We start from the raw sequence: 27,941 nt of genomic DNA on the forward strand, positions 1-27,941 counted from the left end.
AAAGCACTATATATGTTCTGTCAGACACACATGCTTGCTATCCACTCAGAGGCTCTGGAGAGAGAACTCACAGACACACATTATGCATGCGTGACACTGTGCTGCCACACCACACAAAATGTAGGCACGAAATGCCCTTCCCCACTTTAACAAGCAGTCAGTCACATCCAGATTTCACTCTGGGCATATCCTACCACAGTGCTGACTTCAGAGTCCTGGCTTGTACTTCGGACCATAACTGTTGGCCCTCCGCTGGGAATAGAGTCAAAATCACTCTTCTGCAATCAAAACGTATCAAGGACAAGAAGAGTCGCATTAGTTTTTACCATAAGGAGAGAACATGACTTCCCATTCTTCTGGGCTCTTGAATCACATGCCTTATGCTTCCTTAGTTTATTTAGCCAATCAAATAGAAACTACAAATAGAAACTACTGTCTGAGTGTCAAAAAGACCATGGTGTCCTGTAACTAAGTTAACAAAGATCAATCTCCTAGAGAAAAGGGCAAAGAAATTTTAGCAAATGAGCCTCTCAAGAATACTCAAACCCTAGAAGTCTTCCCATAATTAAGTAGTGAATAGAAGAATCTTGTGTCTTACGGCATAAATAAAGCAAGGATACAAGCCACTGACCTGAGAACCTGAGGCCAAACTGAGGCCGCTGTCTGCACTGATTTGGGATTTCTTCTCATCTGTTTCTCCCAAATCAAATTGTTTCACATTTTCGGGTCCTGAACAAAGGAAAAAGTAAGTAATTACTGTGCCAAGAAAAAACAGCATAGCAGAAAGCAGATGACAGACTGGAAGCAGAAACAGTACCAACAAAACAGATTTGCCTTCTCATTTCTTTGATTTTTAATGTGCTTTTTATTATTCCTTGGTACTGAAAACAACAAGACCAGCAGAACACATCTGCTAGTCTTCAAACATTAGTTTGAATTTCAAATACTCCGATGACATCTGAGAGTGACTCTAATTAAACAGTACCTTTCTTAGCCATTTAAGAGAGATAAGAGGACAGACAACAGTCAAGTAGCTTCCAGTTACAATAACACATGCAGAGCAGTTGCCATTCAACTCTAGGAAGCCACTTCCTTTAATTCTTGGTAAAAAAAAAGGATACCTATTTACTTAAAAGTCAGAATATTTTTTTTGAACAGCTAAATTGCTCAAAGTCCTGGACTGAGTTTTTTGGTTGCCCACGGCAACTATCTAGGCAAAAATCAGGCAACACATGACAAGAAAATAACAGTGGCAACCGGTGTTAACCAGTAAGATTTTCAAGGACTAAGCTTGTATGATACTGTGCTTCACAACACTCCTCAATTACACTAACAAATGGCTCTCCAGAGTTGGCAATCACATAGGTCAGGAGAGAGAGAGGGAATCAGCAAGCTTTTAAGTCATGCATTCATTAACCCAACGATCCAGAAAACAAAAAAAGGAAAGAACGTTATGTTCAATTTCCCATGCACTTCTAGAATCCTATCATCTATTGTCCTCAGATGGGATGGCAGAAGGAAAGGGAATGATGGAGAGATAGAGCCTGAAAAGAAATCTGGATAAGCACTGAATGAAGTAAATAACAATGCAAGAAAAGAATGTGTTATAGGCTGTACACAGAATGTTAATACTCTCAGAAAGGGGAAGAGACTGAATGCAACACTTCTGCCATATCCATATCTGCCAACTATTCAGTAACAGGAAGACATGATCAGCTGCTGGAATATTTGTATTATATACCCATGACTATATCCAGTATCTCTAAGCAAACAATGCCACTATCTCTATAACCACTGATCGCAACAACCTGGGAATTATGAACATGTTTGTATTATATGTAATATTAGAGAGGATAAGACAGTGAAAAGGAAAGAAAAAGGGAAGGGAGGAGAGAGAGAAGGATAATATACAAAGATTTGTGGGAGTGAGTTTGAGATGATATGTAAACTCATGAATAGCAAAGCCATAAGGGGGCTGTGCAGACCATACTAGCTTACTACTCAACCACCAATTCTTCCTGTGAAGTCTTTACAGAAAGTATTCTTCATTTGTTATAGTATTGTGTCTCTAGATCCAAATGCCTTAGTTACTGTAAATCAAATCCTCAAAGACTCTAAGAAAGAGAAAGCATAAACAAAATTTATGAAGAAAAATAACTAAAAATATCTTTTCTAAGAATTTGGAATATTGTTTTCCACTGAAATACACATTGCTCACTTCTAGAAGTCTATTTCCATTCATCCAAGTGGTCATCATTTCTAGTTCTGATACAGCAAAAAGTTTAATATCTCATTACTACAGCAATAACACTAAATTTCAGCTGGGTGTTTTAAGCAATTTAGGAGTTTCCTGTCACAACACATAATTCAGGTATATTTCTGACAGTTTGACTTTTAAAGGGATTGGAATTGAAATTGACTGAAGCAGTTCAGATATTTGAGGGCTGTAACAGAGTTTAAGGAGCACAACAGCCACAATTACATTGTTGTCACTGTCAATTTACAGGCACTTACAAACCTCCCTTTCCCTTCTTTATGGAGTCATATGTCTAATACACATGGAACACTAAAACCTCAAATCAACCCTCTCAATGTAGGCACCTACTTGAAAGGCTCAGCTGGGGAGAGCAGGTGTGTGCATGTGCTATGTGTCTGTCTTGCACACTCCTACCTCAGCAGATAGCAATTCACAACTTAAATACAGTAAGCTGTACTGCAGAGGTGCCCCGTTCGCCCCATTCTCTCTGAACTAACTCCAGATGCTAACACAAGTACTTAACAGAAGTATTTAACTGAGGTGCCTAAAACTAGTGTATGCAAATCCAGGCCTAGTCAGAATGTCAGGATTTTTCACTCATTCATCTCAGCTATTAATCCTTCCCGAACTCCAGTCTGTAAAATAGCATCAGCTCTGCAAAGTACAAACTACGCTTATGGTTAAGAAACACCTACCACAACACGGTTGTTATAAACTGGCTGTTGTCCTTATGTCATATGTCCCTATTTACAACAGTGACAACCAAAAGAGCAAAGCCTGGTACTGCACCTGCAGATTATCTATATTCAGTATTTTGTTCATTATTATATTTCAATAGATGTTCAGATTCGTGTAGATTTAGACTATTATTTAGACTCTGCAACAGCCTCAAACTATTTCACTCCTTCTTTACCAAGGGGTATAAAAAACAAAATCAGGTTGATTCCTTATTATGAGCCTATTTTCTAGCAGCCATCACTAAATACAATTCTTCACATACACCTTCTCTCTCCCCCTCAGAAGTATTCTTGTTGCAGATTGACTGCTCATGGTTGATGCCAGGTAACAAAACTCGCCATCCCACGGCTTGAAGAAATAGGAATTCTTCATTCCGGTAACATTTAATCAATCAGTATATCCATGTCAACAAGTTGTTAAACAAGTTTTAACTTTTAAGGAAGGAGATGGAGTATCTTAAAAGTCTTACATATTTATCTGATTGGTGAGGATGCAGAACACCTGCTTCCCCTTCTTTGAAGGCAACATTCAGGGAAGAAAAAAAAGAAAGGGGGGGAAAAAAAAAAAAAGAAGAGACATTTGAACACAATTTCCTCAGGGCAAACATCTGTTTGGTCTCTTTAATGGAGACTTTCTTGATAGATTTTTTTCTTGTGAGTATAAAATCTGTGTGCCATAGATGCAAGCTCACCCTGCACCTGGGGAGTTGGCAGTTATGGGGAGGCTGGAGGAATCAGTTTCTACATTCTTTTTAATTTCCTTACTCGTTTTTTCCAAAGATTTTTGCTTTTTCACTTCCTGGTGCTTGTTCCACAATTCTACCCAAGATGCATTGAAAGCAGGAGAGAAAGAGAAAGAGTCAGCAGCTGGTCAGACAGGTGAAAATGGGGAAAAAATTTCAAACAAAAACCCCACCCCTTCACCTCAAAAAAAAAAAAAAAAAGAAAAAAAGAAAAAAAAGCAGAATTTTATGACAACTACTGAGTGAAGGGTTAATTAACACCATTTTAAAAGAAACCAGTGTTAGGTATTGAGCACTGCATCATCTCTTAGTAACAGAATTCAAACATTAGAGATGACTTCGTGCAGCTGTGGTGGTGCATCCCCCCTCCCTTCCTCGGGCCACACTTTGACAGCAGTGAATCAACTAAGGAAAAACAGCTCTTAAGAACAAATAATTGATTGCCTTTTCTAAGAAAGGATTTAAGACTGTCAGTTATTAATTCCTCTAAAATGTAGGCATCACAGAAGCTCTAATTAATAGAAACATTTTAATGTCTCTAGCTTATATCACTGAAAGGAGAAAGACACAAAAACAGCAGCAGCAATTCCAAAAATATTAAAGTGTAGGTTAACACAACATTTAACCAATATCATATCTTACAGATTTTCACAAAGTTTACAAGTTATTTTTGACCTGACAACATTGCCAGTAAATGCTTGGCTCTGCCTATGAACCTGTCCTTTATGCAAAGAGCTGAACTCCTCTGCATCCACTTGCTCCTATCAGGGTATAAAGAATGGAAAATGGCAAAGAACTAAAATGAACAAGATATCAGACATGCTTAACCCCAACTTCCAAAACTCAAAGTCACAGCACTCTAATCAAGTCGAAGAATTCCATAGGAGGACATACAATGCACAGAACAGCAAAACGGTCAGAAGTTTTCTTAAAACTGTATTTGAAACTTAGCTCTGGGACAAACAGTGATGAAGCCCATGCACTTTTCTATTACTCACATTGCTCAACCCTCTGAAATGCAGCCACCTATTCTGCTCAGAAACATCAGCTCATTCCAGGTGCTGGCCTGTTGGCCAAAGGAAACATTACAAGCTGCCACACTGAGCGGACTCTAAATGTTAGGCACTGTCCTCTCTCACTAGCACCATCAAAGCTGGGGACACTACAGAGGAAGATCCTCTTAGAAAAGTGGCAAAGGGAAGGAAAAAGAAGTAAAATGTTCTTTTACTGCTCTTCAAGAAAACTTCCTGAGCACCTAAAAGGTCACTTAAGTGTGTCAGAAACCCATTCCACCCTGCAAATAGCAGAAATAAGGGCAAGACAGGCTCTAAAAAAGTTCTATTGAGCAAAATGTCCACTGAAAAAAAAACCAATTAAAAGGATAGTGTTACAACTGTGGAGGAAGGCTCCCAAGTATTATCAAAAAAGACATCAGGAGTGAGACAAATGCAACAAGGTAGAAAAAGCTAGAAAGATGGCTTCTAGCCTACCAATTTCTACATCTGCTTCATGATTGATGGATGTTCCTTCAACTTTCAAAAACAGACAGATGGATAGGATAAAATTGCTTAGGGATCCAAACAGCATCCTACAGGCTTATCAAGCTGAGCACACACTGACACAGATAACAATCTCTAAGATGGACTGAATTTGTTTGTTAAAGGGCTTTGAAAACATCTGGCCTCTTCCGTGCCCAGTCTATATGGGTTTACTTTAAAAATCACCAGTCTGAAAGCTGCAACACCTGCCATTAAATTACTTTTAGCTGACTTGTCTGTGAATTTAGTGTAGAGTATATCCTAGCACATTAAAAACAGACTAGATTTTACTCTCACCTACTTAGTCAAAGAAGAAAAATAAAACTTCAATAAACTCACTTATCACTAACATAAAGGGGGAAACTATTAACTATCAACTTAAAAGCCACCAGTGTCCTTTCAAAAAGACCAATACTACAGGTGATGACCATGAACCCCGGAAGACAAGATCCCCAGAAGTAAGCAGATGGTGAGTATGAGAAGCATCATCTTCACAATTTTAATTTTCTAGCTAGGAATTAGGTATCAAACCACAGTTAAGATCAAAGCTCAGTTGGTAAAAATCCATTCCACTTCACCTCAGAAAGAGGAAACCCTGTGAACCTCATGGCCATTGTTCCTACAGTACAAAAAAACTGCACAGATTCAGCTACCACAGCTCTAGATCTGAGATGCAGTTTAACCACCACACTAACATACACTTTACATATGACTACTGCAAACAGAGCTGTACATTATTTTACTCCATCCTTCTGAAGATTTCTCATACTAGTATTTCCTCCTGTATCTAGGTCAAAAGGTTAGCAGTCCAATTTGTATTCCATCTATACAATACCAAGAGATTAATTCAAAGTTTTATTTACATATCTGCAACCTGAGGCTATAAGTACCTTCCAAACTTCACAGAATCAAGGAACTGCTGAAGTTCAAAGGGACCTGTGGACATCATCTAGTCCAGCCTCCCTGCTCAAAGCAGGGTTGACTAAAGCTGCCTGCCACAGGACCATGTCCAGTCAGGTATTCTCTATCTCCACATATGGAGAATCCACTACCTTTCCAGGTAAACTGTTCCAGTGTTGGATCATCTTCACACAAAAACATTTTTTTCTCATGTTTAAATGGAACTACTTACAAATACTTTGTTATTTCAGCAACATGTAGATGTTTACCAAATGCTCTTCCCTAAATAAATTAGTTTGAATGAGAATATCTGCATTTCACTACAGCAGGAATTTCAGCTAAGACATGACTAACTCCAGTCCTGTATATTCAAAGTTGTCTTATTTTGAATTTTCCATGACAGAACATAAAGGAAGTATAATAACCAAGGAGCTTTAAATTATCTTCCTGCAACACAAGAGAAACACCCTTTACTTCAAAATCACGAGTCAGATAAACATGGAGACTACAACGTTTTTACAGCAATTTCCTGAAGAGTGACTTGCATACCATTTCATGGTTTGTGGTGAAAGACAAAAGCAGTTAGAAAAAAAGGCTTCAGGAAAACATTCAAGTCTTTTGAACTTCAGTCAGCTTTGGTAAGACTATATCCTTCTTGTAATTTAGCTCCATAAAAGACAAGTGGAAACCATCACAGCCTCAGAATCACCAATAAGAATGTACCTTTGCCTGTCCTTGAAGAATGTGAATTGTTTAAGGCTAATATTCTGGCAACAGTAGTTAACACGGCATATTACATAGCATTTCTTTTGAAAAGCACTTCTTATGATGCCTCACAAACAGGAACTGTCTGATCTCTATGATTTTTCTATGAGGCTTTACTCTCATCTAAGGGAAAGAAGCAGTCTTATCAATCTCATCAAAAGATCTCTCTTCATTCTTTAAAAGAACACTGTCCTAGAGCCTGGTTTATTCTTAGTTGTGCCAGAAGTATGCTTTCCTTTTTCTCCTCTAGAGAAAAGTAATGAAGTAGCCAGAGCAAACCAAACAACTAACTGAAATGCTGGAAATCTGAAACTGCAACTCTTTCAGCTTCCCGACAGCTTTTCAAATAGAGTGCAAGACTAGTTTCTGAGCACCTGCCTCCATAGATCACCTCTTTAAACAAGAAAGCAAATCAAGTCAGAGGGGTTCAGTATCAGTTCAGGACTGGACAGCACCCAGCCTGCAGTTATTATGTGCGTATAGGAATGAATGTCTGCAGTCCTGCCACTTAACTGTTCAACACACACATTCCCGTGTCGTATGCCACAAACTACACATATATCCTCACAGCACCACACTTCCAGAAGATTAATCTTTCATACAGCAATTCTAGTAAAATGGTATTTTACATAGGCTGTAAGAAGCAATGTCTATAATTTAACATGACATATTTTTGCAGTTGACAAAAAATTTCTCGTATGCTGATGGTACATGTTTACATGTTCTCGTGTTTACAACCCACAGCCCACTGGATTCAACCAAAACAATTGTTTTTCTTTCTCCTCCACTAAAAAAATCTGTAAAGCCATTTTTAAATAAAACAGTTCTGAAAACCCTACCTCAAACTTTTTCCCAAGACATAGGGAAAAGCTAAGAGTAAGACAGAAAAATCTCCAGTGACCAGCCTAGCAGATGCTGTTTAGAAGAACACACATTCTATTTGCTATTGCATAGAAGGAAAATCCATCAGTCCTGCTCACTGAAATTGTAACACTGTAACTAAAATCTTTTTGTAAATTTTGTTGTTAACAAACAGCAGATTTTGGATCCCACTTATATCAGGATATGATCTACATAATTCACAGGTAGCCAGCAATGACACAAAACCTTCACTTCATGTTTCCCTTCCACAGCTGCCCTTTCTGAAGTCCTGCTGTCCCTGTTTCTCTTTTGCCATTTCCTGTTGCTTGAAAACAGCAATCACAGAGCAAAAAATCAGGCTGTTTAAGGTGTAATGAAATATAGAAACAATTAAGATTAGACAGCTTCTGGGAGAAAATTGCGGTGGATAGTTTATCCGAGAGTAGAGTGAAAACACACATGATTGTTCCTTGTGATCCAAGGTGTAAATGAAGCATGTTACAGTAGCAATGTAGTGTGTTAAAATGGAGAGAATGCAAATAGAACCTAACACCAAAACAGAAGTCTCCCCTGCACTTCACATGCACCTCAATACACACCAATGGAAGCAATAAAGTTTTCTTCCTTTAGACTTCTTGTGTCAAACTCCCTTGGCCCTCTGCCCGCAGGGCTTGGTGGCTTTGGCATTAGCTGAGGTACCGGCAGCTGCATTGCAGGTTTTGGCTCCACTCTTGGGGATGATGCAGGATCTTTGCCAACTGGAGTGACAGATCCATCTGTTGGACTTCGTTTTCTCTTTTCCGGTTCTTTAAATAAAAAGAACATTGTTGAGAAAAAATAAATAAATAAATAAATAAATAGAAAGAAACATAAAGAAAAAGGAAATGAAAGCAGGAGAAGAAAGATGAGACAGATGGTCTCACCTAAATCATTAAGCCTGGCACTGAAACAGCTCAGCGCCACATTTGTTCCCATAGGTCAACGTGGCTTGCTGATAGTCTGGTACACTGGTGGAAACCAATAGAGGAGAAAGCCAGAGTGCTATTTTAGGGATACTCAAGTATCTCATTCCTGTATATTTGAAACCTAGGAATGTTCTCTGACACAGGAACTGTAGAATCTCCTCTGCCGAATTGTGAAGAATTAAACAACTCTGCCTAAACTACCAAGAATATAATTTATAGAGGATAATTAAGTTCTTCTCACACTGCAAAGATGACAAATACAATCATTTTCATGGGTAACACCACTAAATGAAACTTCAGTTAGGGAAAAAAAAACCAAAAATACCAATCGGCTATACCTCTTCCATCAATCTTTGAGACTTCCTATAACCATATGTCTCTAAAGGCAGTTTGGATTATTTCTCTGTATCAAACCCCACAGTTTGAATTACAGCAAAACCTTCAGAACAGAATAATTAAAACCAGCTTTTCCATAAAGAGCCTCCTGCACAAACTATTCCAATACCTGATGAATCTAATAGTCAAAACTTTATATCCTATTATCTAAATCTGTCATACCACTAGATCTTGTGATACCTTTGTTCAGTGGATTTAAGATTCTGCTATCAGTAACACCTTTCTATTTAGATAATAATTGAAAAGAATCAACACCTAACACTCAACAGACTGAACACTTCCATCCTTCAGAGGAAAAGTGTTTTCCCAATACCTTGTAGATCTTTTCAGAAAATTCAATTTTGCAAGATGTGATGATCAGAACTGGGAGCACTACCTCAGCTGTGGGTCTTGTTACTGATATATCAAAACACTATAGAGTAGCTGCATTCCAAATGTATATTCACAGATTTACACATTCCCCCCCTTCCTAGTTTTTACAGATGCAGTAAACAGTGGGAAGTTCACATACAGCTGCCATTTTCAGAGAGACTGCTTCCTAGGATATATTTCCCAATCCTACTATTATTGCCAACTATCCTTGTTCCTAAACACAAGTTCTTAGTTTGAATATATTATAATAAATTAATCACAACCATGCTTTATTAAATTAAGCTTACTCTAGACAAATAAGCTATATCCATCGTGTCCTGCAGGATTACTAGTTTATTACTATATGTTAAATAACATCAAGAAAAGCACTAATCTCTATGAAACATTTCTAGAAATAACTCTTAATTTCAACCAATTGAAAAAAAGTAAAACATACTGAACTGCTAAAATTTGACTACAAATTAAGATGTTGTGCAATAATGAGAAGAGTCTTTAAAAGTTTGCACCAAATTTTGTCTGTCATGACCACAGTTAGTTTACTGGGTAAACTCTACTGACCATCAAATTATGCCATTTGATCTTCACTCTAAAACCACTGAGTTTTACATCAGCCACTCCAATTTTCCTTAGAATCAGTGTCAGACTAAAATGCTTGTAATTACCAAGATCAGCCTATCCCCCACATTCAGGACTGTTCCACTAGCACAGCCTTCCTTACCTTCCTCAGCATTCTAACAATGACTGGAAATGAACATGGGGCATATCTAAACCAACTAACAAAAAAATTCCTGATGCAAGACCCAGAACACCAATTATAAAGAGTTTAGCAGATGCTACACTGCTGCTACAATGAAATAAGTAACTTTTCATCATTTGAGATTACAGCAAAGTCAGATACTAAGCAGAGATTTAGCTTTTTGCCACCTTTTGCTTTTTTCCTTAGAATGCATTTTCTTATTTTGCATTCAGAATCAGATTCTTAATAAACAGCTGAAAAACAGAGAGGTATTTTCAAACTTTCTTCCCGAGGAATATTTAGTTGTATGAGAATAACTATGTAGTGCAACATGGCTGGTGAGATGTAAGTCTCGTATGGTTCCACATTACAAATATCTCCCTCCCTATTGAGGTTGCCTGCAACAACTTTCCAAGACTGTGGTTGGGGCAGTTTAGCTGAAGGTTCCCACTCCGAGAACTTCCACTTCAGCTGTAAAAGTGACAGGTTTTGTATCTCACTCCACAATTTCCATTTTCAATTAAATATTAGTATGGCCATTATTTTGCTTTAAAGCTTTAAGCTTCAAGCTTTATAAGGCTTCAGTAACAATGGTACAATTCTCACCATTTTGAAAGTGTTGGAAAACCCCCAAAATAGAAGGCACAAAAACAGCTACCTCCCCAGTCTTACTTGGTTCATAAACACAGTATTCTCATGAACACTTTCCTTACCTTTATTGTAGTAGTGAGTATGTGCTATCTCTAGCAGGCCAAAAACACTGGCCATGCCTCCCAGGCCAGCATTTGCATATGACTGCTCCAGGCTTAACACAGTGCACTTCAGCAGGTCCAGCATGCCTTTATAAACCTTGCGGCTGATCTCCTACAATGAAATCTCCATTAGTGCTGCTATTTCAGAAGTGAGAAAGTAATTCAAGAACATAAATTCCAAAACTGCTGTAACATCAGCTTCTCACAATTGACAAAAACTTCTCATGAACCGAGCCTCAGCAGACACTCAGTGTGAGGACCCTGCTGAGTTCAGCACTGACCACGTCCTGTATGACATCCTGTCGAGCATCCTCCTCTGACTGGATCGTGCGATTCAGCTTGCTCAGTACAAAGACACGGAGCTGCTCACTCTCCAGCAGACGTCGGACTCTCTTCATGTTCAGCCAGCCAACACCTTGCCCATCAAGAACATTGTGTACCACCTCCTTCAGGAACTGCTGGTTCTCACTGATACATTTAAGAGAAAGCAAGCAAAAGTTAGTCACCCTCTGCTTACTTTGGCGTGCATGGGAAGAGAGCTGTGGCCAGGGCACACACAGAAGTACCTTTCCTATCAACAGTAGCTGACATCTAGCTCTGCCTGCTGCTAATGTAACTGCACACAGCTCAAGCTCTGTTCCATAGGTGTAGTATCAAATATTTTATTTGGTCCTTTATTTCCTATAATAAGCCACAATCAGACTTTCCTCTAGCTACCACTCTATCCTTCACTCTCACAGCACTCCTCAGAATCCACAGGAATCCTTCTTCCACAGCCCCCACGTCTGAGCTGTAGGCTTTCTTTGAAAGAGGAAGGGCAGCACTACTGAAGCATTACTGCAGCAGCCTTGGCACATGTTTTGTGTGGCACATGTTTGCTCAGCTTCTTTTCCCATAGTGGGAAAGGTAAAAAGAAGGAAACTCCTGTGCAAACTGCTGCATTCCCCAGTCTAAACTGCAGTTATTTTTCTTACTTGTCTCCCAAACCCAGCAGATCAAAGTAAATTCACTCTACCCATGACTGCTCCGTAAGAAAGGGAGAAGAAAGCACAGGCACAGGTCAGATGGTGTTTACTTGCACTATTCTGAGTCCTTCTCAAGCTTGAGCAAAGCATTTCACATGAACTTATGGAATCAAACTGCTTCACTGTGCTCAGCTGATCCCCCTGCGTGGTGCACTAAAACTCCGCTGGGCTAGATCACCTTGTCTAGAACACTCAATTATGAAGAATAACTGCTGAGTTTAAGTAGAAACCTAGAACATTTTGGATCTCAGACAGAAGGAGGATACATTTTGGAGCACAGAAAAATAAGCATGTGCACTATTAACTGTAAGACCACTATACCAAATCTTCTCAGAAATAATATGTCCAGGTCTAGGGCAACAGAAAAGTACTATTTGGTTTTCAACAGCTAGACTTCTGAGAAATCATTGGCCAAGTATGAGGCCACTCTAACTACACTGTACACTTGAAAAGCAGGAAAAAAAATATTACCTGGAATTGCTAGTTCGTCCCTGAGGTGATGGAGATTCTCTTTTCACTGTTGGGCTGTGCTTTATGACTGAAGACTTCTGATCAACAAGGGCCCGTCTGTTTCCTGAAGAGGAAAGGAAACAGAATGAGAAGAAAGGGTGGGAGGAAAACAATCTGATCCCAGGACAGTAACAAGCACCGCTAAAGTGGGCTAACACACCTATTCAAATTACAGGTAACAGACTTCAAACAAAATGGAAACTCCAAAAAAGCAGCAGCATATATCATATTCTAGCATCACACATCGGCAGAAAACAGTAATGGGAGTAATGCAGAGAGAAAAAGAGAAGATGGTAATGGGAGCAGGAGGTGAGAGACAGGAAAAGTTTGGCTGCTCTGCATGCAGTTCCACAACAAGAACCATCTTCAAATTAGTCACTATATGTAAAAGCATAATGCATTGAGGGTGACTAGTATAGATCATGTGGTACTGGTTACCCAGCGAGAAAGGTAGCCCAAAGTCAGGCATAGGGAATGCTGGAAATTGTTACATCATGCACAGCTCATGCTGTAGGGAACCCACCTTCATTGCTTACTGGGCCAGCTTCAGTAATAATCTCCATTATAGTATTTAACCCAAATACTGGGACACAAAATATACAATTAGTAGTGTACTGAAATATCTACACTCCCCACTGCCAGCATCAAAAGAATCCAATTACCAGTTTCTTCCCAGCCCTCCCTCAAAATAAAACCCAAATGACACTAGAGCAGGAAGGATGTTTGAAAGCCCAAGACCACAAGGGCCAGAATAACTTAAGAGATAGTGCTTGACTTGAAATTTGGCATTGTGGAACCAGCGTACTGAATCTTCAAGGACATTATTGCATATATTGTATTTGAATGGCACTACAAAAACCATCTGCATCACCAAGGAAAAAATATCAATGGATGTGCATGAAATAAAAATTAAAAAGGAAGATGGCAAGTGGTTAAACAGCAGCAATGAAATGGAGTCCCGGCATCATTTCCCATTACAGTTAGAAACACACACTCAACAAGAACAAGTTAATGTAGCAACTTTGTATCTCTACAACAGAAACAAAAACATCTAAAAACTACTGAAGTGCCCAGTGGGAATCCCAGTGAGCCAGCATGCACATCTAAAAATGAACACACACACACACACACACACACACTTGCACATGCATAAAACAGACTGAGCTACTCCATGGAAATCCCATCCTCATATCTGCATAGTAACATTAAAGGCCCTACAGGACTAAAATAGTCAAGAAAAGAACACCCAAGTGCAGAAGATGAGGCACAAAGCATGAATGTGGAATGGCAAACCCCATCACTGTTTTCTTCCAATGCATGGAATCAGTCATTAAGTTTACCCATGGAAACAACCCTGACATGAAGCATGTTTCTTATCCAGCACAGCTGGACATGAAAACATAACCAACTGGTAAAAGGTTGTCAAAAACAGCTGTGCAGAGTCTCTGCTAGTGTTTTCACTCTACCAGTCCTGTTACTCCTCATTTCACACACAGGGAATGATTACTTGTTTCAAAAACAAAGTCCAAAGCAGAAACACAAAATCAAGCTTTTGGTCTTTGTTTCTACAAGGTCAAAGGTCAGCAAAACATCATACCAACCTTCATCCACATCCCTTCCCAATTCCAGATTAAAGTAATCTTTACCGATAAAAGTGATGAGGAGGAAAAAATAAATGAAAAAAAAATCAACACATTAAAACAAAAGCAGTAAGTTCTAATCAGATAGAGTAACTCAAAAGGCAAAATAAAACCTCTCCTCAGTACAGCATCTGAAGAGGTCTCCACACTAAGACACCAGCACAAGCTCAGTCACCCCTCCAATACTACATTCAGTACAAGGATGACCAGGCTGTCTAATAGCCCATGGTGTGAGGGCCATTCCTCTAGTGCCCATTCAGACATGTTATCTAATGATACTGCAGACAAACAGGAGATGTTCTAACGAAAAGACTGTGCACATATGCTAGGGATTGATCTTCACTCTCAAGAGAACTGAGGCATGGTTGTAATTTGATTTTCTATTTAGCAGCCTGAAAAGACAATAAACACTTTTGAAACTCACGTAATCTGCAGTCTCCATGGGAGGTTGGTATTATCCCCATTTAATGTGCAGCATCATCACTAATAAATTAGCTAAGGCTAAGCATGAAGATAGTGGCAGTACAACAGTAGGACCTACTTCTTGGTTCCCATTCTTTATACTAAGTACTTAAAAATAGAACAAAATACACTATGAATGTTGCTTTTGTTTTGTTATCTGTTAACTCAGCCTAGACCGGACACTCTCCCATCCCAACATAGTCCAGTTGTTGGGAAGAAGACTGAGAAATATCATAACAATTTACTGTCTTGCTCCCTAACACAGGTACTACCCAAACGACCAAAAGGCATCACTCCCAGGATTCCTGTTAGGGGTAGGACCTCAGACTGCCAAGTCACAAGAACTGAAAAGGCAGTAGAAGACAAAGGGAAAAATGGTTACCTTTCAGGCTGGGAAAGGGAGTATTCTTGTCTCTCCCAACTTTGGTTGGTAGGGCTAAGTTGGACAGACTGAAACTTGTGCTGTGGTTTCTGTACAGGCTGCCTATGACAGAAGACAAAAACAACTAAATGCCTACTGCTCACTGCACACACCAAAATCCTGTAATTCACCATCTTATTTCAGATCCTTAATGATTAAGTTCTTCTTTACTACCCAAAAGTCTCACAATCATAACATGACCTCGTATACATTGCAACCACATCTGTAATGAGATTATTCTAAACAGTACAAAAACATAAGTCTTAGCATTCATGTCACAATAATTGATGTTGGATCTTCAAGTGTGAAATATAATGGCAAAATCCAACCGTCTTCCTGCACTTAAGCAGACCACATCACCTTAGCTCTACCTTCTAGTTTGATCCTCTTTTTGGGAGCAAATGAATGGCTGGGCCACATTAGAAAACAGGATGACAGAGGATCTCCAAAACATGCAGGACTGAGACCTGCGTCTTGTGAAACACTGTAAATCTGCCATGGAACCATGATTTGAAATTTATTAGCAAAAAAAAAATTAGCTTTTCATTTATTAGCAAAAAACATACATTCTTCCTGGTACAGACAGATTTCAAGGATACAATAATGCATCATCATCTGCTTAAGACAGCAGACAGCCTGAAAGCACCACATTTAGATAAAGGAGATGATTAACACTTCAAGTTATTAATTTAAAGTGTCAGCATATTATTTCAATTTGCTTTGGTTCTTTGTAGCCTTATTTTAATAACAGTCATTTTACCAGAAATATTTCATATATTTTCCACAGTGCTACAAACTTCTTTCACTTTTTTTCACTGTAGTGCAAGACTCAACTGGCCACGTCTTCTGTCACTCATTAAGAAATTCTAGATTAGTGTTCCACACGTGGGATTTTTTTTATTAAAATATAATTGAAAGTAGGCAGTCAAGGAATTGAATTTGACACTAAACACACAACATGGCAGCAGAGAAGGCATACTACTGTAAGATTTTTTTATCAATTTCATAAAATTGCACAATGCTTTGTTTAAATGAAACTGAAGGAATTTCTAATCCATGCCCTAAAGTGCCACACAACTCAAGGAGCTAACCACAAAACCAAAGTCCTTCTTAGAGAAGAATATATAAAGCAGTAATTGTCAGCAGTTGTCAGTAAGCCAACATGACTACTGGAGATCTGGTAACAACTTGATGACCAGCTCATTCTCTTGATTAGCCATCCCTCTATTCCATCTCTCTGTGAACTCTGATATAATAAATAAAACTAGCTTAATGAATGCATTGTACATACTTGCAAAAGACATGATGCCCCCAAAACCTTCACTGCTGTTGTTGGAGACAGTAGAGTTTGGGGAGCTGGCCCTGGAATCTGAATCTGCATCAGAATCACTGGCCAGTTTTAAACTGTTTGGCCGGAGTAACTTCTGAGACCTTCAAAGAAATTAAGTACAACTGTTATTAGCAATCCCCCTTCCCATCCCAAATCAACACATTTTATGGTTGTGGGAGACTGATGTTGGTTTCATTCCCATCAGTTTTCACCACACTACCTGCATCTTTTGGGAAAGAAAAAAACCAAAACAAACAAACAAGGAAAAGAAAAAAAAGAGAGAACTGAAACATCTTTACATTCAGGCTTTTATAGCCTTTCAGTGCATGCTGAAAACCTGTCTGCAAAAGGGCATTGGTGGACTTGTGGGTGAAAGGGTTCTGGTTTGAAAGGAGTAACAAGAAAACCATGCCACCAATCACTACAGTATCTTTCTCCAAAAAGACAAATGTTTACCACAACTGTTTCCAGAAATCAGTAGGTGATATACTAGAATGTTCTAGCAAGAATTGATAATTCTCATAGGTTCTACTGCTTACATGAGAGTAAGGAACTGAGGGACTAAGCAAGTGTTTTTATTCAAATCAGAAGGGCTGGCAGCATTTCAATATTAAATGAAAGTGATCAACAATACATCTCAGGTGCCAAAGACATTTGAGTGCATGCATGAAGCAGACAGAAACCCGAGAAGTGCTGTACAGAAGGGCAGAATACAAGGAGGACTCACCTGCTTCCATTGAGATTCTGGTTAAATCTTGGGGTGTAGCTCTCCTCCTGCTCATCATCTTCATCCTCTGTAGGAAAACCATACTGTGGTTCAAAGTATGGATTGTCATACTCTCGCTTCCTCACCACCCCTTCTGAGGAGCTCATGCTGCCAGCTGTGATGTCACTCTCACGACGATCCAAGCTTATCTTGGGAAAGTTTGGTTGCAATGGCAACGAAGAGAGATGGTTTGAAAATCCAGCAGCCAACTTCTCCTCTATTTCTGCTGAGTCTGCTGCCTCCTGTGGACCAGTCAAATCATTGATCTGTTCGCTAGTTTGCGTGACATACAACTGAAGAGCAGGACAAGAACAATTATTTCAAATTGGGAAGTCTGCAGAGTCCTTGCTGCTTGCTACAGGGCCCCCACTACATCCCCACTATCTGTGTCTCTGAACTAGGATTTTATATACACTGCAGTATTTGTGCATTTTTCTAGGGACTTACTCCTTATTAAAACAGCTCTGACTAGTAGGTGTTAGCCCAAGATAATGGCTTTCCATTACCATGTTCCCATTTTATCTTAAAAGACCACAAATTAATGAGTTTCCCCGCCCCACTCCCTGTTCCTCTGAAGACATCAGCTCTTTCCAGACTCTGTAAAAGCAATTCCTGCAATCCCAACCTGGACCATTTCTCTCTCCTAATGCTGCATTTTTCAATGCACTGGAAGTTTTTGTACAGGAATGGTCTATCCCAGCATAAGAGGGTACCAGCAAACTCCACCTTGCTCAGAAAGTCCAGGGTGAGCATGCAATTTAATCTGTGCATGGTGCCACAGTCCTATTAGTTTTTGCCCTTCTCAGAAAGAACCACGTGCATTCTCCCATTCTTTATATCCTAATACGCTGATCTTGAGGCTGAACTCATCTCAGTACACACATGATTCACTCCATGGATGACAGTGCTGGGGCTGCTACTGGCTGTAGTACTGGAACTTGAACGAGGCTGGTTATTCTCTTGGGAGTTCTCACTGTCCATGGTCTGTTCATCGGGATCCCCTGAATATTCTTGAAAATCATCAAATTCCACTTCACTAGCATCACCAAGGGCTGCATGAGTCAGGGGGTCAACACCTGCAAACACATCATTTTTCATTAAACAACAGTGCCTTCCTCAGTCTTTTGCCCACCTAACTAAACATCCCAAGAGGATGAGGACTGCTCAACAAAATGAACTTGCATAAAATATTAGGCTGTAAAGGGCTTTTGGAAGTCATCTATTCCAATTCCCTCCTCAAAGCAGGAGTACCTTCAAAATTAAAGCAGGTTGCTCAGGGCTTTGTGCCAGAGTTCTGAAAGTTTTCAAGTTTTCACATTCTACAGTGATCCTGGGAACCTGTTTAACTATAATAACCATGAAGTTCTTTTCCTTATGTCCAAGCAGAGTTTCTTTTGTTACCGCTCACGATTACCTCTTGTCCTTGGGACATGGGAAATGTTTTGGAACTTCTGGATTTATTTTACTGAACAAAGTGAGTATTTATGCAGCTTCCATATAAGCCACAGAGAATGCATTTTCTGTCTCCAGTAGGACAGAGTGATACTTTAAGGCTAGCAGTGAGAACCAATATGTGGGGGCAGGAGAAAGCTCACACTCTGCTGTCCATATTGCACAGTATTTACTGGCAGCAGCAGGTTGTTTCCAGATCCAGTGAACCAGTTTTGCTCAGCAGCACTTATTTCTGTTCTTCCTCTTCACAGTGTCCTTTGGAGGAAGTTGTTTACAAACAGGAGAAATGCCCTTTTTTGGTCTACCCACACACTTTTACCTTAGAGCAAGACCACAATGAAACAATATTTTGTTCTGATTCAGGGACTTAAGGGAGGCTTTTTTCCCAAAGTGCTTCAGATGAATTGGGAAAGGGAACATATGTGGACCTCGTGAAAATAAAAGGCAAAAGTTACTCACTTGGGGTATCACCATTAATGTCACATTTCATCATCTCACTGACAAAGTCACCAAGGGAGGAGTAGGAGGAACTTGAATCGTCATAGTCGACACTGTCACTGCCACTGCCACAACGGGTGAGAGAGAGAGATGAGTGGCAGCATCAAAGCAATAGCAGGCTCTGACACTAAAGATGTGAATCAGCACTGTTTTCATGGACCTCCTAAAAATCTCTTATTATAGTATCTATAAACAAATTTCACAAGCCAGCTTCATGAAAGGTCAGAGCAAAAAATATAACTTTCAGGTACATAAGGAGTCATGGGAAGACATTTAAAGTCTCTTAGCAAAGTTAATGAGGCCAAACATAAGTAAGTAGAGAATAGTGTATTAATTCACAAAACGTGTGTGTTTATGTAGGACAACTTCAAGGGAACCAGGAATCACAAGTCAAAGCATTTCCTTTTTACACTAGTGATTAATCCCATTCTGTTAGGACCACTGGTGCTGTGTAGAATGTAAAATATGTGCAAGTCCAAGTCTGAAAGATCTCACAAACCCACAAGGAATGAAAGGGAATAAAACTAGACACAAAACTCCAAGAAATATGGCCAAAAACTACTTTCATTTTACTGAACACACAAGGCGGTCACAGGCAGTGGGCAGTACTCACAAGCTTTGCATAACTATGGATAGGGAACAGAGATTTGAAAGAGTGATAGGATGGGTGGGAGTATTTGTAGTACTGCAACAGAAATAACCAGAGAAAGAACAGCATGGAAGAAAAGAGAATTAGGGTGTGAGGAAATGACAAATGCTAAGTGGCATACAGGTAGCAAAAGAAAACAGGAAAATACGTATGGAGAATCACATTAAATGAATACACTAGCAAAGGGTTAAGAGGTTTGTTGTGGTAACAGAGCAGTGAGAAAATTTGCTTCAGTGACAGTATTCTGCCCAGACAAGAAATGAAACAGCAACCTGGCAGGCTAAAGGAAAAGGCTACAAACAAGAGTAGGAGAGGTCCAGCAATCTGAAATAACACTCATGTGACTATAGCCATGTTCCCCACTAACCTGTCATCAGTGGGATCAGAATCTGTTTCTTTCTCTGCTGGGACATTCAGGGCTTCAGCCAGCTGGGAATTGCTGTCATAGACTCGATAGTGGATAGGCTGCAGCTGGTGAGCATACCACTTAGGTTTGTCACCAATTAGGGCTGGGTCAAACATGTCTGCACAAAAAACCAAGGAGAGCATTAGTCAAACTCATTTACTGGTGTCAAAGGCTTCATTGACAGTGACCCTACCCTCTACCCAGTCTTGTACAAAGGGACAGTCTTTAAGAAGCCTACACGACTTCTCCATAATCAAACAAGGTAAGAGGCAAAATTAACTGGAGGAGTAACTGGCCAATAGCAGGCCTAACTTGGGAGAAACACATGAGGCTGTACATAAAAAGAGAAAAATGTGCCTTGAACTGGAATACTTTCCTCTCCAGCAGGAATAATATGGTATAAGATTAAATCCTTCTCTAGAATGTCTGGCTTTTAAGTACCTGCATTACATCCAAGTGCAGGAAAGGCAAGACCAACACTTACTGTTATGAATTCTTTGGAAAGCATAGTTAGTAGGGTTGAGTGACCATTCTCCAAAGTATTCTACTGCTTGTGTTCTGGAAAGCTTATCTGCAAAAGGTGTTTGTTTCGGCCTAGAGGCAAGAAAAGAATTTGCCTGGAAGGCCACCACGGGTCGTGGGAAGAGACGAAGAGTTCGAGTATGCATTTGAAAACCTTGCAAAACATTTGGTGAGTTGAAGAATCTCACCATAGCAACCCTAAAAAGAAACAAGAGAACAATATATTAGATAAAAACACAGAGCAATAACAAAAAAGAAGAAAGCCTGTAAAAGGTATGCCATAGACAATATTTTAAACCTTTGAAGAATGGTAACCTAACTCTTCTTAGAAAACACCTGTCTTGAAAAAAATTAAAAAAAAAAAATCCAAACAAACCAAGACCTGAGAAAGCACTTTGTTCTAATTCACCATCTTAACACCAACACCCACTCAGTGAAGGATATCACTCTTGTATCTACCAGCTGAGGAAACAACTATGTCCTCAGCTTTTTTCTCTGTAGTTCAAGGCTTGTGATTTAAGCTGAGGATACAGTATCAGACTGACAAATCCAGGTAAAGTGGATGATCTACAGGGAAATGCAAGAAGAAAAACACCCCCTCAAGATACACAGTCACATTCATGGAGGTAATAGATATGAGATAAACACTGTAATTACTGCTCTTTTTCCCCACATGATGTCAAGTAGAATCTACAGTAGTACCTGAAAGATGCTGTTTCACCCACAGAAGTGTTTGTGCTGCCCTCAAGTGCGAACTTTTATGAAGACTCAATGCTACCTTCCTGTTAAGCCTCACCTGGTAGCCACATCAACAGAGTCCACATCATTTCCATAGATCAAAGGGTTGAATTCTGTGGAGGGAGTAGACTGCAAATCATTCTGTGGTCTTCCCAGCAGCAGAGGCACCTCCTGCCCCTCATGAAACTTCTCTAGATTAAGAATGGGCTGAGTATTGAGGCTCATGCTGGCCAGGGCCTATTGAAGGACATTATGCACACATTCAGCAAGAACAGTTATTTAAGGAACAGAAGATCAGAGCTACCCTGCCCTCTAGGCAATTGCAACCATTATGCATGCTCCATTAATTGATCTTAAACCACCTCCACACTGAGTCAACAAATATCTCCAGGCCCTCCTTTATGTTGATTGTCAAAAATCATCTCCTCAATGCGGAAACAGTCCTGGAGCCAGTCAAGGAGTAGCACAGGACTCCACTTTGCTAGATCATTCATGACATGAAAACAGAAAATCGGAACTGGACCACTAGTAGGGTGGCACTGCGTAACTCTACTTGTTGCAGAGTTATTTCCATATGGAATTTGAATACATCTTGGGAACAGCGGCCTGAAACTTGCCTTTAAAGGTGGCTATTCAACCAGTAATTTGATATCCCAGGACAATGTGGAGACACCTTTTCACAAACATCCGCTTGTATCCCTGAAAAACCTCCACTTTCCATCTGAATGAAGTCTTCATCTGTCCATAAAGATACCTCTTCAACCCTCATAAAGTCTTCAAGGATATGTACTGGAGCAGCACAAGTGGTAAATTAGTCCTGGACAGCCAGACCTATCCTAAATCTTCCTTATTTTTCCCATTTACCCACTGAGGCTTCATCTTTTCACTTACAAAATAAAAAAATATATAAAACCAAAACAAAGAAACAAACAAAAAAAAAAGCTCCAAAGGAAAAGGGTAAAATGGAAAATTGAGGGAAAAAGAATAAAATAAAGAACCTTGTTGTCAGGAGTGAGCAGCTGTTTCTGAGTGATTGCAGTCATGCTAACCAGACACTGGAGGCAAGATGGAAGATCATATGATAACACCACAGCAGCCCATCAGAGCCAAGACGAACACATGACCACAGAGAAACAGATGGAAGGAAAAAAAAATCTATTACTACCAAATATCACAAATGAGAGGAAAACAAAAGGGACCACAAAATAGACACATCTTAGGAAAGAGGTGTAACTGCCCCACCCCCAAACATTCATATCTGGCCATCTTGGAAACAGGCAAGCCTGTTGTCCTTAATGATGCAGCTAAGAACTTTCTACTACAGTTTAAAAGCAGATATCCTGAAATTCATTTATTGACTCTAAGACACAAAGGCACACGAAAGTGTTAACCTTAGTAATGTTGGCCACAATTTAGTCTTGCCTACTTTGTACCAGCAGCACTCCTTCTTTGCTCATGGCAAACCCTTAATGATAATAGGAATACACAGGGGATGTAACCTGAATTTGGGTGAACGTTCTGAGAATTTTAAACATGTCTTCCAAAAAATTGCAATTTGTTCTTCTGAAGTTGAGTTTGCCTTTGCACTAGTGAGAAAGTTTTGCTAAATAATGCCTGAAATTGCAAGGGGGTGAGGCAGCACTGGGGGGGAAGTTGATCTAACAAAACTCCAGGCAACACATCACTTCCATCTGTGCTGACAGCAAGTACTGGGGTATCACAGAGGTTACACACTTTGCTCTCCTGGTCTATGAGGAAAGAGAAAGACCAAACCTCATCACATTAGTAACACACTTTACCTTTAGATACTGCATGCAGCGTGCATAAGGAAAACAGAAATAAAGAGATAAAACCTGCTTGACACGATCAGCCAGGGTGACCCAAGCTGATTAATGGCTTAGCAGGACCTGACAGGAGAGACTGACACCTCACACACAGATCTGTGAATGGAGGGGAAACAAAGATGATCATAGCTTGATGGATCAAGTTAGAGTTTAAAGCCCACATGGCAAACATAAAGGAGGAATCTGGAACTTTCTGCATCAGCTGGAAACAAGTTAGCCCCAAACAACAGTAAAAATCAGAAACCATCTGTTGTGTACAGGGGGATTTCAGCTTTACATTCACTGACTTGCATTCTTACCCACTATAGCAGAAGAGTTGGGCAACACTGCATGTGTTAAGTTCTACTGAATCTGAGTCCTTTCCTCAAAGTGCATATTACCTGTTTCAGATGCTTTTTCAGCTCTGAAGCCTCTGGTTCTGGCAGTGCTGGCAAAGATTCTGCATTTGTAGGAACAATCACCTGGAATTAAGCACAGCAAAAGACAAAAAATTCTCCAGCTGTAGTCATTTCCAAAACAGAATCCCCTGAATCTCCAGCACTCCAGACACCAAGGAATAAAATACACAAAGTAAAATAAGAATAAAAAAACCCCACACAACCTCAGACACAGACACCCACTTTTCACTTCTTTATGGTTGTTATTGTCTACAATATAATAAGCAGTGGAGTTACTTTATCATTTACCACAAAAACAAGAAGTTTGAATCAACCCACACTTTCCATCAAGTAGATGATGTTATCCACATTTCCTTGAATTAGCCTTGCTCATACCCCTCTAGAAAGTGAGATACATAGCCCCATTTGAATCATGACAACCAAGGCTGCAGGAAGGCTCTCAACAGATTGGGTTTCTTAGGTAGGGCTATAAGACACAGTCTGACAATTAGTCAAGAAGAAAGTTCTATCATTTGCTTGAGGTTTTACCTTCTAATGATATAGCCAGATCATCTAACTGAAAACGGATCCCTAATGCTAAAGACATGGGAACCTTGAAACACATAGGATTCTGAAGTTTAATATGGGAGGGGTAAAGGCAGACTGAAGCCAGGCATTACAAAATTCTCAGTGGGTACACTGACAACAGTACACAGTTCCCTGGGAACAAAGCCACAAGTTCTTATGGGTGCCACTTACCCTATTGGTATCCAGGTCAATAAGCCATACATCATCAGGCATTTTAAAATCCAATTTGTAAAGGAAAAAACTTGCTGGAACACCAATGATATAAGGTGTAGGGGCTAGAAGCAACTGAGAGAAAGACAGACTTTACTAAGGACAAGATCTACATTTTATATCACCGTGTTCTTCCCAAATATTTATTTATTGACTACAGTATGTTTGTAGCAGAGCAGACAACACAAAAGGCATTGATAAGTAAGTAATTAATATCATAAAATGAAAGCATAAAAAAAAGAAAAAAAGGGGAAAAAAAAAGAATAATAAAAGCTCCTGCTCAAAAAGCATCAGTTTTCATCTAGGAGAAAATACATTTCCACTCCCATGTTCCATGTCCCACTTCCACCCAGGACATAATTTATATGGCTACACGGCTCTTTGGAAACAGCTTCCCATGTCTATCATGGTCCAAAAACAAATGTTCAGTATAAGAGCCTAAGCTGAAAAGCAGAAGTCATGGATGAATACATCCTCAGCTCAACCTGAGTCTGTGCCATTGTAAATAGGCACATACAAGGACTTTTACCCTTATACTTGTAAATGGTAATTTGGTTTCAAAAGAGTAACATCTCTAAGAAGTAGAAGACAGACACGCTTTTTGAAATGATTGTGGAAAACCTATGGGGAAATTCAGGTTGCTTCTAACAAGGGAATCAGCAGAGGAAAAAAGTTTAAATCAACTAGGCATGTAGCAGCTTGAGACCAGCAGCTTGGGAGGCTAATTTATTCTTTAAATCTAGAACTGTTGGTCACCTCCAAGTGGTGGTACAAGACCAAACCTGCAGTATCAGTTGCAGGATAGCACTGAAGTAGTAAGACAGCCTGAATTCTGTCTTTCCAGGCAAAATAATGAGCTCCTGCAAAGAGCTGACCATTGGCAAAACCCAGCTCCCAGTTGAGGTAACACAACACTTCATATTTCTGAGGAGAAGAAATTGCAAGCAATGGTTTCTGAACTCTGAATCAAAGAGCCCTCAAGCGTCCTTAAATCTTGCTCTAGACCCTCCTCAACAAACTTTAATACTCAGTTTAGAGGAGAGTTGGGGGGGTAAATATCATCACAATACTGTAGATCTATGGTAGTTCAGTCCATTACTTGTGAAATACTGCTTTGAATTATTCTATTCACTGAGCATGCTCTGAAGATATCCTAAATAAGTGGTGTTACCTATGATTTAAATAGTCACACTCAAGCAATGCTCTTTGCAAGGCAGACTTTGACAAAATCTCTGAGAAGACGGTGAATGAAATAAGGACTACAACTATATGAGTTTAAGATCTTTTGTGAAAGACCAATAAAGGAAAAATGTATACCTGTTCTGCAGAGGCCATGCAGGTGGGAAGCAGAGGGATCACTGGGAACATGTACTCTAATGGGTAGATCATGGCCACAAAGGCCATTACAGACATTGAAAGTGCATTATAATCTCGGGACTGCAATACAACCTGCAACCAAAGAAACTCCCATTAGCACTACAGCAACCATTCACTTCCAATACTCGCCTCAGGTGTATACAAAGATGACAGCTTTTGTGATCTCTGCAGACTCAAATGCGGTGGCTGTGAACTGGGTAACCCTCCATTAATTCGTCTGAAAACAGCTTCAGTTGTTTTTTTGAGTGAGAACAGAACTTTTCAAAACAGGAACCTCAGAAGGAACTATTTATTCCCCTCATCCTCTGCAGACAAAATTCATTCCAGGCAGTGCAGGGAGACAGCTGTTCTACACATCCAGCCTACTCTACTTTTGAAGAGGGCAGAACTTCCTACATACTTATAAAAGACCAACTCTTCCCTCCTTACCTTGTGCTCCAGAAGGATGCAGGTCAGCACCTGCAGGCAGGCATCCACTCCCAGTAACTCTAAAGGCAGATGTAATGGAAAATCCACCAAAGTGAAGCGGGATGGATCAGGAAGAGCAAAGGTCAAAGCTGGCTGCAACTCATGTGGCAAGACTTCCACATCCACCCGCTTCTGCCCAGCAACAGGCATGGGTGAGCGGAGCAGCCGGTATATCCAAGCCTCGATCTCCCGCAAGTCGTGAAGCAACGCACTGGACTTTTCTTCCACCAGGAGGGAGCCTGTGAAAATCCGCCACATCGTATCCCTGGACAGGGAGAACGCCAAGGTTAACACTCCGAGAACTTCAACCGACCACCATTCCTCAAGGCTCTTCCAGAGAAAGGGTAGATCCACCAAGGGTTAAAAGAGCCAACTAGCAAACATTTGATCACACAAAGGAATGGAAAACAGGCATTTAAGCTTACTGACACAACCCACAATGTGAGGAAGAATAAATCTTTCTGTGGTAGGAATTAACACAAGTATGTCACTTGTGACTTCATTCACACATTTAAAGGATTCAGTCAGGTCCAGGTCTCAGAAGAATTCTCATCGCCTTCATGCTTGAAATTCAGCAGGCACATAGGATACTCTCCTGTCTCATCCTGAATTGTAGCAAATTGACTGTAGGACTCTGCTTCTACCAGCCTACAAACTTTTGCAGGAATAGAAATTAAACCTGAGATAATAAAAGTATGCCACATCCAAGATCTCCCAGATCTTTTGGCATGATAAAACACCCTTCATCGTTCTGTCCTAAATTGCACTGTATCATTCATATGAGCTGAATAACCCATGGGAAAAATGGATCTATTTCAGCTAAATCTCTGAAAGCTGTGTAGAAAACATTTAGGTACCTTAGCAACATAAGGAGCAAGTTTTCCACACCCTAAGTAAGCAATTTGCAAACCTGTAGCTCACAGACAGGATGGCCAAAAAAGCATGTACAGCATTGCTCAGGCCTTCAGAGCTTCAAAACTCAAAACTGGGTCTGACAAGGGTAGCACAGATTCTTGTCCACTTCAGCCCTTCATCCTGTATCACAGTGAAGGCTGCAAACCTTCTGTATTCATTCTCCAAACAATTTCAGCCTGATAAGTATCTTGAGTTACTGTAATAGATCCCTTAGAAAGCTGCGGGTTCAAATTAGAGGTTCCATCTTACAGTTCACAACTTTTAAAAAAAATAACAAAACGGAAAAAAGATTATGACACTGGAGGCTTCACAAAGACAGAAAAATTAGAGAAATTTGGATGGCTCAAAATAAGGGCAGTTTGAGATTACACTGAGTACATGATACAGCTCTCAGGAACTGTGATGCCTCTCATCCTCCACTCTTCCTTCAGCTACTTGTCATGCACAAGACATTAGGCTGTTAAGAGGTGTGTTCCACCTTTTGCCAGCTGTAAGGATTCGGTTTCACCTTTATTCTGCCACCACTTCAAAACTATTCTACTTTTCCAGGTCACCACTAGAAAACCACATTGGTAATTCAAACCTGCTGCTTTACTTTTCCCAGAGACGTATGCTCAGAATTTCTTCTCTTGCCATCCTCATCCATCATTCAATTACTCTCTTTAAGAATTATGTCCAATAAGAGCAAATTTTTCAAATACCACATGTCATTCAAACACTG

General features: G+C 39.9%; 1 protein-coding gene across 20 annotated transcripts in view; it reads right to left on the minus strand.

Moving 5' to 3' along the window:
- Positions 1–27,941, minus strand: part of MADD (MAP kinase activating death domain) — a 72,288-nt gene that overhangs the window by 25,740 nt on the left and 18,607 nt on the right. For 2 of the 20 annotated variants that reach the window (XM_069017251.1, XM_069017246.1), the window contains exons 4-25: positions 26,267–26,570; positions 25,778–25,909; positions 24,422–24,535; positions 23,666–23,746; positions 22,440–22,496; positions 21,500–21,678; positions 20,666–20,901; positions 20,143–20,299; positions 19,740–19,811; positions 19,088–19,191; positions 18,059–18,252; positions 17,138–17,469; positions 16,372–16,511; positions 15,042–15,143; positions 13,081–13,140; positions 12,519–12,621; positions 11,304–11,490; positions 10,984–11,134; positions 8,401–8,607; positions 3,760–3,813; positions 632–729; positions 195–278 (exon numbers count right to left, since the gene is read on the minus strand). In XM_069017251.1, coding sequence (XP_068873352.1) covers positions 195–278; positions 632–729; positions 3,760–3,813; positions 8,401–8,607; positions 10,984–11,134; positions 11,304–11,490; positions 12,519–12,621; positions 13,081–13,140; positions 15,042–15,143; positions 16,372–16,511; positions 17,138–17,469; positions 18,059–18,252; positions 19,088–19,191; positions 19,740–19,811; positions 20,143–20,299; positions 20,666–20,901; positions 21,500–21,678; positions 22,440–22,496; positions 23,666–23,746; positions 24,422–24,535; positions 25,778–25,909; positions 26,267–26,570 — 3,148 coding nt within the window. Of the gene's footprint in view, positions 1–194; positions 279–631; positions 730–3,759; positions 3,814–8,400; positions 8,608–10,983; positions 11,135–11,303; positions 11,491–12,518; positions 12,622–13,080; positions 13,141–15,041; positions 15,144–16,371; positions 16,512–17,137; positions 17,470–18,058; positions 18,253–19,087; positions 19,195–19,739; positions 19,812–20,142; positions 20,300–20,665; positions 20,902–21,499; positions 21,679–22,439; positions 22,497–23,665; positions 23,747–24,421; positions 24,536–25,777; positions 25,910–26,266; positions 26,571–27,941 lie in introns of all 20 variants that reach the window. The other 18 variants (XM_069017255.1, XM_069017248.1, XM_069017267.1 and 15 more) reach the window with 13 other exon arrangements.

Source organism: Aphelocoma coerulescens, chromosome 5 (assembly GCF_041296385.1).
Source record: "Aphelocoma coerulescens isolate FSJ_1873_10779 chromosome 5, UR_Acoe_1.0, whole genome shotgun sequence".
Taxonomy (NCBI): Eukaryota; Metazoa; Chordata; class Aves; order Passeriformes; family Corvidae; genus Aphelocoma; species Aphelocoma coerulescens.